Genomic DNA, 12,051 nt, shown 5'->3' with positions numbered 1-12,051 from the left:
TGTGTGTGTGTGTGTGTGTGTGTGTGTGTGTGTGTGTGTGTGCACATGTGTGTGTGTGTGTGTGTGTGTGTGTGTGTGTGCATGTGTGTGTTTGCGTGTGTGTGTGTGTGTGTGTGTGTGTGTGTGTGATTGTGTGTGTGCATGGCATAGAATAAAGAAAAGAGAAATGGACAGATGTGTGTTATGCACTGGAAAGCAAGGATTTTTGGTTCTGGCCTTTTCAATAATGCCTGCAGGCATAATATCAACTCTACTCAGCTTCTCAGTTTCCACTCTAGTGCTGCTTTCTGATGGTGGCACTGTTCCCCCAGCACAGAGGCATTCAGCGTGGAGAGAGGAGCCCGGGAAGGAGCCACCAAGGTGATGATCGTGGTAACAGACGGAGAGTCACATGATGGCGAGGAGCTTCCTGAGGCCCTGGCCGAGTGCGAGAAGCGCAACATCACCAGATATGCCATCGCCGTGAGTCCACCACGCACAATCTACACGCTACATGGTATTGAACAAAGGGAAGACTTCAAAATCCTACCAAAAGCTCAGCCGGTATATACCTTTGTATTTATAACTGATGTTATATACGACCCAGCTCTAGCTGTACTAAGCCCTAGCTATGCAGTAATACATAAAATATGAAATTCTGTCCCATTCTGTGCTATCTCCACTTAACTGATCAAAATTGACATTATATGCCTATATAAAGAGCCTCAACTGTACCCCACCCTCCAGTTCTCTCTTGCTGTCTCGCCGTGGAGAAGAAATGTGGTCCATTCTTTACACAGTCGTAACCACCAGATTACTCCTCTTGAACAAAAAAAAAACAGTGTTCAGAAATAGCCCATTTGTATGACCAAAGTCCTCTCCACCACAGCTCGGGCCCAACGGCTGGGTGAGTGGTTGTAGCAGTCTCTCCCTCAAACCATAACATCACAAAGAGCCAGATTACTTAAAGGCACATCTATCATGGCAGAGGAACGTGTGTGTGACAGAGAGTGGCAGAGCGCACTGTCGAAGAGTTTTATCTGAGCTCAAGGGGCCATCAAGGAGGAAGGTGTAGGATATAGTGGTTGCATGAAAAGATGTGTTCATTACAGGTTGGTGCAGTGTAATACAGGTTCAAGTCACTGGCGTCAAGCACTGGTCTTCCTGGTGGCAAACATGTGCTCTGCCCACCAGAACACTGCCCACTGGTGGGGGGAAGTAAAGGGGGTTATCCAGGGCACACTCTCAATGACCCAGGCACACTCCTGATGACCCTGGGCACACTCCTGATGACCCTGGGCACACTCCTGATGACCCTGGGCACACTCTCAATGACCCTGGGCACACTCCTGATAACCCTGGGCACACTCTCAATGACCCTGGGCACACTCCTGATGACCCTGGGCACACTCTCAATGACCCTGGGCACACTCCTGATGACCCTGGGCACACTCTCAATGACCCTGGGCACACTCCTGATGACCCTGGGCACACTCTCAATGACCCTGGGCACACTCCTGATAACCCTGGGCACACTCTCAATGACCCTGGGCACACTCCTGATGACCCTGGGCACACTCCTGATGACCCTGGGCACACTCTCAATGACCCTGGGCACACTCCTGATAACCCTGGGCACACTCTCAATGACCCTGGGCACACTCCTGATGACCCTGGGCACACTCTCAATGACCCTGGGCACACTCCTGATGACCCTGGGCACACTCTCAATGACCCTAGGCACACTCCTGATGACCCTGGGCACACTCTCAATGACCCTGGGCACACTCCTGATAACCCTGGGCACACTCTCAATGACCCTGGGCACACTCCTGATGACCCTGGGCACACTCTCAATGACCCTGGGCACACTCCTGATGACCCTGGGCACACTCTCAATGACCCTGGGCATACTCCTGATAACCCTGGGCACACTCTCAATGACCCTGGGCACACTCCTGATAACCCTGGGCACACTCTCAATGACCCTGGGCACACTCCTGATAACCCTGGGCACACTCTCAATGACCCTGGGCACACTCCTGATGACCCTGGGCACACTCTCAATGACCCTGGGCACACTCCTGATGACCCTGGGCACACTCTCAATGACCCTGGGCACACTCCTGATGACCCTGGGCACACTCTCAATGACCCTGGGCACACTCCTGATGACCCTGGGCACACTCTCAATGACCCTGGGCACACTCCTGATGACCCTGGGCACACTCTCAATGACCCAGGCACACTCCTGATAACCCTGGGCACACTCTCAATGACCCTGGGCACACTCCTGATGACCCTGGGCACACTCTCAATGACCCTGGGCACACTCCTGATAACCCTGGGCACACTCTCAATGACCCTGGCTTCTCGACGACAGAAGCCGGCCTTATCATTTGATTAATAATATACATTGGAACATGCAGATTAGAACATGGACATTATGTTATAGGGCAGCACGCCCTTCTTTCACTGGTAACATAAACATAACTGATACATGTGCAAGTACCCTTCTTAATACCCCTTCTGTCTCTTAGGCCACACCTCCATGGCCACCTCTAAATACCTTCTTTCAGTAAGACATGAACTATGACCTAACACAGAGTGCTACTGTCATCCCAAGAGCCAAAATGGAGGTATTCAGTCATTATTCAGTGGCCTAAAGGTATAGTTTGTCTAATTACCAAACATAAACGAAGCTAAGCAGATGCAGAACACAGCAAGCCATAAAAATAGTTAAATCAACAGCGCCTCAAATAAAGACTTAAAAAATGGCGCAAAGAAAGCAGTAGAAGAATGTGTGCATGTTTGTTTACACTGTGGATTAGCTGCTGCCCTTCACAGCTCCCTCTTTGTTTTCAGTTACGCTCCTCACTGCAGTCACACAGACCTGTGGAAGCTACCGTAAGCCACTGGCAAAATGGTGTTTTGTTTGTGGACACAAACATTGCAGAGTTATGGGGGAGACATGTCATCCCTTGGGAGCTGCGGAACTGAACTGTGACAGGTTGTTCTCATGCAGCGCCAGCCAAAGCATGGCCTTCGGGTTCCAGGGTTTTTCACATTCATCTCCACCCATATTCTCTCTCTCTCTCTCTCTCTCTCTCTCTCTCTCTCTCTCTCTCTCTCTCTCTCTCGCTCGCTCTCTTTCTGTATCTCTTTCTGTCTCTCTCCCATACAACCAGAGGACAAAAATCTTCCCATAAAGTAAAACACTCGAGGGAGGGTGGAGAAACGACCTAGTAAAATAACAGCGTTAGCTGTATGGTGGTGGAGCTGGGCTGGTTTAGACATTAGTGATCTGAGAGGGGAGTTTATGGCTAATGCAGGGATACAGTGTTGTTTTACAAATTGTTAGAGTAAAGGAAATAAGATGAGACAGAGACAGAGAAAGGGAAGGGGGAATATTTTGGCACAGTTCTTTAAACCAAAACCAGTGTGTTAGAATACTCTTAATTCAGTAACCGCCGCCTTAACCACCCACCCCCATGAACACAGTAACCAATGACATCAATCACAGAAAATCTGCTTGTACATATTTATGTTACATTTCATGTCCACCACACCAGTCACGCTGAGAGACGAAGGATTCAGGGATCCCAGTCAGAGTGTTCTGCTCGGGTGAAGTGGACTTGCGTTCTTCCTTTTCCCTCCCTTCTTTCCCTGCGCTGCCGAGTGTCCATCTTTTTTGTTTGTGAGGCCTCACTCCACCCCAGACTCCTGGGCCATTGCTTATAACAGATCTGAGACGTGTGTGGAGAATCTGGAACAATAGCTGAAACCTCTGAGGGGTCCTGTACATTTACATATACATTTGCAACATTTGGCAAATGCTCTTATTCACATCGATTTACTTATATCAGCTTTATTCAGGTCAGTTGCAGTTTGCCAAAAGGTTCTAAGGAAGAGGGGGGGGGGGGGTTTGGGGGGGGGGGGGGGCTGTAAATGGAACTGGATCTTTCAAGTGGCTTTTGCTCGGACAATATCCAAGGTGATATAAAGGACTTCTCGTTAGTGGTGAGCTGCCCGGAGATGTCCTGCTCTGTGTCTGTGGGAAAGGGGTGTGCTATCTGTTGCTCTCTCTGAGTCATGCGGAGGTGTTCTGGGCCTCTCTGTGCTCTTCCCACTACCTGGTCCCGCTTCAGGACCTTACACATCGCCTCATGTCATCTGGTTTGATCCTTTTGTAGAACAGTGGAGGTGTTGGCTTCCTGTGTGCGAACATATCTGCTATCATTCTCTCAAAGGCAGCTGAACTCCCTTTTTCTAATGGTTGGTTGGAAGAAATATGGCTTCCTGAGTTAATATTCCTTCTGAGTTAGTTTCTATCTGTCCATCCCTGCCTGCGTCTGGATGTATCTGTCCATCGTCCTCTCTACCATATGCTTTCTTGCCCCTCTTTTTTCATTATTTCTGTCTTTTCTGTCTCTCTCTACTGTCACTCTCCTTCAGGTTTTGGGTCACTACATCCGCAGGCAACAGGACCCAGAGACCTTCATTAATGAAATCAAATACATCGCCAGCGACCCAGATGAGAAATACTTCTTTAACGTAACAGATGAAGCAGCACTGAATGACATTGTGGATGCCTTGGGCGACCGAATCTTCAGCCTGGAGGGTAGGACATAAGACGGCTGTGAAGACCAGCACGACGTCTTGTTTCCCACATTCTAAAATGTAATGACACAGCATAATGGTGGGACCACGCTTCTCCAAAGCATTGCATTATGGGATAATTTAGGGAGAAACAAACTGAACTGGCCTTTCCTTAAGATGGCTCCCATTGCTGTGAAGTACAAATGCATTAAGTCCGTTTATGACCATAAGAGGCCTTTGACATTGGCTGCAGAATGCAGGTTTAACAAGAATAGAGGAGCCTGAGGTAGGTTATAGTAAGCTAAAGAAAGACCAACCACAAATAACCATTACTGATTTTATAGCCATAACCAATTTTTCAGACCTTGATACTAAGTGACATTAATTGGGTGTGGGTGTGGCATCTTCTCAGAGATGCTGATAAACGTTCTGAGGTAAACAAAAGGATGGTTCTATCCCTAAGATGAAGGGAGAGGTAACAGGAAGCACAGGAGGGCACACAGCTGGACCGGAAGGAAGGTAGTAGAAGTTAAGAGCTGGAGAAAGGATGGCCAAGGATATGGGTGTGGCTGTAGGCACCACAGGACGTTCCCATTCATCTAAAGAGATGTGAACCAGACAGAAGGGCTGACCTTTCTGTGATCTGCTTTAGGATATCATATTATTTTATATGTTATAAGGCATTTATTTATATGTTATAAGGCGTTTGGATACTCTGGCATTTGTTTTAGGTGTTCACACATTAGTTGCGATTGTGTGTTAGTTTATTAATTTGGCCTAATATATTGAACAGGGTTAAGGATGTGTTATATTGAATCTTCCATCCACTCGGTGAGCTATCACATAATCTTTACTTCAGAACTTCAGTCAGACAGTATGTACTTGACCTTAAGTGTCACATGTTTTGCCTTATGTAATGACAGGAACATTGGGATACAATGAAAGTGCCTTCCTCATGGAGATGTCTCAGATTGGGTTCTCCACACACATTTTAGATGTGAGTATATATTCAAATCATGCCATAATACTCAGAACCAAAAATCTCCATGACTTGCAGTCATGAAATTTTACTTGTTCATTCTTAGCCTTTTCCCAGAAGGATTTATAAAAATATTGCTAAATGCTTGATGTAGAATTTGTCCCACAAGATGGTCTTAACACTGTATAGTGTTTTCTTGACTAAAAAATTAATGAGGTTTCTTTGGATGAGATTTAATTGGAAAGTGTCTTCACAATGAAACTAACATCTTAATTTTAACATCATCCAAAGGCAAGATTTGGCTCTAAAATGCAAAAGGACTGCAGCTTCCAAATATCCTCAGCATTTCACCGTGCCATGTAACTGGCAAAAAGATTATGTGATGAGCTTGTGTGATTGTTTTTGTAAATACATGTCAGAGATAGCATGTATTAGTCACTAATGTGCCCTGTGTTCACCCTGTCTTTTCTCTGGGCCCCTTTTGCAGGATGGGATCTTGTTCGGAATGGTGGGGGCGTATGACTGGGAGGGAGGGGTGTTGAAGGAGAGTAGTGGGGGAACCATTACGCCCCCACGAGAAGCGTTTGAGAAAGAGTTTCCTCTGGAGTTAAAGAATCATGCTGCTTATCTGGGTAACCTCACCACACAGTTTATTAATACTGATAACACCCTCAAATCATAAATAAGCAGTTATAATAATTCAACAAAAGAGCAACACTGACCTGTTACTTACCAGATAGTGAGCCCACGTTCATCTATATTGTTAAACCTTAGATCTTGCTGGGTAGGCATCTTAGATCTTGCTGGGTATCCATCAGTCAGAATTATACCAGTCAGCTTCATCAGATATTTGTTAATGAGTTGCTACCATTTAACCACCAAAAGAAAGTCATATTAGTTAGCAATTATTATAAGGCTCACATCAACATATGAAATTACTCCAGTCACATTCTACAAGTCAGCAGGTTTCTGTTACCCTTTTTCATTATTTGTGCAATATAAAATCTTATTAATAATTTTTGTTATTACAAGGTGTGCAGGGTTAAGATTATCATAAAGTGTTTATAATGTTTTTACATGCTTGCTCTGTAGTACATATCTCAGATAAGCCTGGTTCTGTGTGTGCATATACTACAGGTTACACTGTGTCCTCAGTGACAGTAGGAGACTGGAGGAAGCTCTACGTGGCTGGTGCACCCAGGTTTAAGCACAAAGGCAAGGTTATCCTCTTCGACCTGAGTCCAGATGGTGATGTCACCATCACACAGGCCCTCGCGGGAGAACAAGTAAAGACATTCATTCATTTATTATCTCCTCGGTCTGATATTTTAGGCCCAGTATAGCCAGATTCTCCACCAGGCTTCTCATACAGCTTCTCAGAACAGGATTTGGCTTTTGATTCTCTACCATATGTCATCATCTCCTCTCTTTTATTCACTCTCATCCTCGCGTTCATTCAATTTCACTTTATTGGCATGACCATGTTACAGTATTGGAAACGCATTACACTGCTTTGACAAATGGATTTACCAAACACTTTTCTGTCTTGTTTATCTCTCTCTCTCTCTCTCTCTCTCTGTTTTTTTCTCTCTCTCTCTCTCTCTCTCTCTCTCTCTCTCTCTCTCTCTCTCTCTCTCTCCAGATCGGCTCTTATTTTGGCAGTGAGGTGTGTGGGGTGGATGTTGATCAGGATGGTATTACAGATATCCTATTGATTGCTGCCCCCATGTTCCTGGGAGCAGGAAACAAAGAGACAGGAAAAGTCTATGTCTACTGTCTAGACGGGGTAAGAAGTATGAAGGCAAACAGCGTGTGTATGTGTGTATGTGAGTTTGCATGACGGATGTATAAAGACAAATTTCTATTATAAGGTGTGTCTGCCTTTACAAACACTCTTACGAGAACTGACATTTTTATGATTAAGAGTAATGAAGTCCTTTGTGCAATGTATCATTTTAGGCGAAACTTGTGATGACTTTAACATGAAAGAACTTGATCTACTGAAAAATGTTAGACTATTACCACTATTACAACAACTAATCAACAAAAAAGGCACAGATTTTGAATTTCAGTTCCATCTTATCATTCATTATTATTCATATGTTTTTACCCAGACAAAATCACAGAAAAAAAAGCCCTAATGGAACAGATAGGGATTATAATTGTAGAATGTAGAACATGATTTTGATCCTGAAATCCACCACAAGGAAAAGCCCCACTGCATATATCTTACCTGCCCCCAGGAAGGTTTTGCCCCAAACGGTACACTACACTCTCAGCAGAAGGCCCAGGATGCTCGGTTCGGCTACGCCATGGCTGTGGCTTCAGACCTCAACCACGACGGCTACGCTGACCTGCTGGTGGGAGCGCCGCTAGAAGATGACCACCAGGGGGCACTTTACATCTACCATGGCGATGAGTACTATATCATCCCTCAGTACAAGCAGGTGAGCTGATGAGAACATGCGACACGATTGTCCAGCATGACCGAGAACATAAAGCTAAACCCAATGTCTGGAACACTTGCTTGCCCACAAACATCAGTTCCTCTGAACCCCATGTTCTTGTCATCCATATCTGAATTCATTTGTCCTGTCTGATCCCTCTGTGTCTCCTGCCGCCTGTCCGCAGCGAGTCTCCGCTTCCTCTCTGTCCACGCCCCTGCGTTACTTCGGCCGTAGCCTCTGCGCCCTGTTCGACATGGACGGTGATGAGCTGCTGGACCTGGCCGTCGGAGCCCAGGGTGGTGCCATCCTCCTCAGGTGCCTGGTCCCCTCGCGTCCTCCGCCTGCCCGGCCTGACCCCGTGCCCGGCGCCCGGCGCTGACACACCTTTGCTCCTGTGTGCGTAGGTCTTGCAGCATTGTGCAGGTCAACCTGAGCCTGACCTTCCAGCCATCCTCCATCAACGTCATCCAGAAGAACTGTCAGAGGGGCAGCCGCGAGTCGGCATGCCTCAATGCCACAGCCTGCTTCCTCGCCCTGTCGCGCTCGCCAGGCTCGTACGGCACGTATTTCGGTGAGGCACACCTTCTGCGACAAGCCCCTCTCAGGGCTTCATCGCCGTATCCGACTCATGGACCTGCCTTTAACAAGCTTAATTCAGCTCTCTGCGTTAATGCAACACTCTTCCCCAAATACTTCTCTGCCATGTCCAGATCTGCAGGTTGGGGCCATGCTGGATGACAGGAAGCTGTCTGCACGTGCTCTGTTTGACTCCAACTCCCAGAGGCAGACTCTGACAGGGGTCAGAGTTCGTGTAGGAGATCCTTTCTGCCACACACTGCCCTTCCATGTGGTTGTGAGTCTATACAATACAGACAGACAGACAGACATCCTGACTGACTGATTGATTATTCTTGACTCTTTATTGAATCTGCTTCTCTTCTTATTTGGCCAATAGGACACAGCAGACTACATCAGACCAATCAGTTTCTCCCTGCACTTCAAAATCAATGACACAGAAAGCGGTCCTGTTCTAGATGAAGGCTGGCCAACCACAGTTAAAAAATATGTACGTTAAGCACGTCTGTAATCCTAAACTATTTAGCAAATCACACTTACTCAAGATGAAAAATAAATGTGTACCGAGTCCTTAGCACCTTGCGAGAACATGTCCGTACGAGACCCTGGTTGCTTAGGCCTGGTTGTTTGTGTGCATTTGTTAGATCCCATTTTATAAAGATTGCGGCGAGGATGACGTGTGTGTGACGGACCTGGTTCTGCAGGCACACATGGACCTCTCTGGAAGCAGGTACCAGCAGCACACTCCACTCCTCAGTGCCGTGGAGTGGTGGGGCTGAGACCCGACAGTCGTAAGCTGTTAATGACCTGTGACCGGAAAAGCTATAATGCACATCTAATGTCACAGTAATGATGCTGTGTTATAAACCTGCCTTCACGTCTTGTGAGCAAAAACTCTGCTAAAAGCTGTGATTGATCAGGAGCAGTCACAGGTCACTTTAGGGTCATGTGATTGGCGCTGGCAGGTCTCTTTAGGGTCATGTAATTGGTGCTGGCAGGTCTCTTTAGGGTCATGTGATTGGTGCTGGCAGGTCTCTGTAGGGTCATGTGATTTGTGCTGGCAGGCAGCAGCCGTACGTTATCCGCAGTCCCCGTAGGCGCTTGGCAGTGGAGGTTCAGCTCCAGAACCGGCTGGAGAACGCCTACAACACCAGCCTCACGCTGCACTACTCCAGAAACCTGCACTTCAGCAGCCTGAGTATACGGGTGAGCACATGTGCACACACATATGCACACACACGCATGCACATGCACACACGCATGCACAAATGCACACACGTATGCACAAATGCACACCCGCACACACACACACGTGCACGCGCATGCACACACACAGATGCACAAAACATACTACTACTAATACTACTACTACTACCTAATCTACTACTATACTACAAAATGTACAAGAAATGTATTACTCGAGACCGCTCTCATTCTCCAGTTAAGTCTCCAGATCACATGTTAATTGTCATGCATGAATTTCAACTCAGTGCTGAACATTATTAAAGTTTCAATTCTTTTCAAAACCAGTCAAGACCACAGAATATCCGGTCCGTGGGCAAAAAATGGCAGGAATCCTAAAATATTTTGTTGTTTAATGTTGGTTATTTTGTTTAGTGTTGGTTATGTTGTTCAATATTGGTTGTGTTGTTTAGTGTTGGTTATGTTGTTTAATGTTGGTTGTGTTGTTTAGTGTTGGTTATGTAGTTTAATGTTGTTTATGTTGTTTAGTGTTGGTTATGTTGTTTAATGTTGGTTGTGTTGTTTAGTGTTGGTTATGTAGGTTAATGTTGGTTATGTTGTTTACTCTTGATTATGTAGTTTAATGTTAGTTATGTAGTTTAGTGTGTGTTGTGTTGTTTAGTGTTGGTTATGTAGTTTAGTGTGTATGTTGTTTAGTATGTGTTGTGTTGTTTGTTTCCATGTCCTCAGTAGATTCTGCCTTACTTGTATCCATCAAATTTGTGGTGTAATTCCCACAGGCTCCATCATAAGAACATCAGCAGGAGAGCCTCAGGTCTGCCTTGGCATGCCACTCTGACAAAACCCTCACATTTGACAGGTCTGTTCTACTGGGCACACGTGTGCTGTGTGCTCTCGCCAGCTGCGTCTGTTCAATTCCCAGTTGGTGTGGAGGATTCTTAGTAACAAGTGGGGATGATAACAGCAGGGATAAGGTGTCATTAGTAGGTCACAAAATAAGACCATTAATCCGTCAAAGTGTCAGGTGTTAATGAATGTTAATGGGCCTGTTATATTGAGCTATTAAAGCATAGCAAGCTATTCCTCGGTAGGTATTGTGGTTTGATAACTAAATTTGGCATCACTACAGAAGCCTTCTGGTTAAGGCAAAAGTTCAGTACAAAAGTATAATACAGAAGTTCATTTGTTGCCACGTTCATTCATCTTGCATCTATGCACCACCAATATGAAAAACAAACCACTCTGGCACTCAAAGATTTTTCAAAGTTGAGTTTAAATTCATGGTCTTGAATTGACTTGACTCAGGCTCAGCCATCTAGTCCCTGTTATTTGTCTCAGACCTCTTGGTCTTGCTCTTGACTGGCTCTAACCCAAGGTAGTCTTGAACAATTAAATCTACGCTATACAGTTTCTCTCTTTCTCTCTTGCTCTCTCTCTCCCTCTCAGGAGGATGCTCAGTTTAAGATTGAGTGCACGCCACTCAGCTCCAACAGCCGCTCCTGTAACATCAGCTACCCGGTCTTTCGCTCCCAGTCAAAGGTGTGCCCTCCAGTTTTGTCATTCAGTTTTACCTTGTCTCAAATAAAAACAGCTACTGAAGTGCAGTGCAATCCTCCCTCACTCCACCCCTCCCCTCCTCTCCCCTGACTCCACCCCTCCCCTCTCCCCTCCTCCCTCACTCCACCCCTCCCCCTTCTCCTCCCTCACTCCACCCCTCCCCCTCTCTCCTCCTCGCTCACTCCCCTCCTCTTCCCTCACTCCACCCCTCCCCCTCTCTCCTCCCTCACTCCCCTCCTCTTCCCTCACTCCACCCCTCTCCCTCCTCACTCCACCCCTCCCCTCTCTCCTCCCTCACTCCACCTCTCCCCTCTCTCCTCCCTCACTCCACCCCTCCCCTCTCTCCTCCCTCACTCCACCCCTCCCCTCTCTCCTCCCTCACTCCACCCCTCCCCCTCTCTCCTCCCTCACTCCACCCCTCCCCTCCTCCTCCCTCCTCCTCCTCCTGCACTCCACCCCTCCCCCTCACTCTGCTTCTCTCTTTCTCAGGTGAACTTCATGTTGGAGTTTGAATTTAGTTGCACGTCCCTTGTCAGTAAGATCCAGATGAAGCTAGTTGCAGCAAGGTACATGTCCACACAGGAGTAAAAGAACATGTTACAGCCTGCACACAACTAAAATACAGTACAAATCACTCCTGCTGATATAATGCTAAAATCATACCCATACTGACAGGCTGTCATACAAAGCTTGACAATGTGCATATAACAC

At 46.5% G+C, this 12,051-nt stretch overlaps 1 protein-coding gene across 1 annotated transcript in view; it reads left to right on the top strand.

Annotated features, from left to right (window-relative positions):
• The window catches only part of itga10 (integrin, alpha 10), a 28,706-nt gene that overhangs the window by 12,925 nt on the left and 3,730 nt on the right, over positions 1-12,051 (top strand). The window contains exons 8-22 of the mRNA XM_026999250.2: positions 312-462; positions 4,435-4,600; positions 5,502-5,575; positions 6,045-6,189; positions 6,695-6,843; positions 7,200-7,343; positions 7,801-8,004; positions 8,189-8,319; positions 8,409-8,575; positions 8,715-8,857; positions 8,960-9,070; positions 9,225-9,310; positions 9,645-9,786; positions 11,230-11,322; positions 11,830-11,906. Of these exons, the coding sequence (XP_026855051.2) occupies positions 312-462; positions 4,435-4,600; positions 5,502-5,575; positions 6,045-6,189; positions 6,695-6,843; positions 7,200-7,343; positions 7,801-8,004; positions 8,189-8,319; positions 8,409-8,575; positions 8,715-8,857; positions 8,960-9,070; positions 9,225-9,310; positions 9,645-9,786; positions 11,230-11,322; positions 11,830-11,906 (1,983 nt within the window). The remainder of the gene's footprint in view (positions 1-311; positions 463-4,434; positions 4,601-5,501; positions 5,576-6,044; positions 6,190-6,694; positions 6,844-7,199; positions 7,344-7,800; positions 8,005-8,188; positions 8,320-8,408; positions 8,576-8,714; positions 8,858-8,959; positions 9,071-9,224; positions 9,311-9,644; positions 9,787-11,229; positions 11,323-11,829; positions 11,907-12,051) is intronic.

This window comes from Electrophorus electricus, chromosome 10 (genome assembly GCF_013358815.1).
Source record: "Electrophorus electricus isolate fEleEle1 chromosome 10, fEleEle1.pri, whole genome shotgun sequence".
In the NCBI taxonomy this organism is placed as follows: domain Eukaryota; kingdom Metazoa; phylum Chordata; class Actinopteri; order Gymnotiformes; family Gymnotidae; genus Electrophorus; species Electrophorus electricus.
Note: the sequence above shows the minus strand (reverse complement) of the source record. Positions and strands in the feature narration are given on the sequence as shown.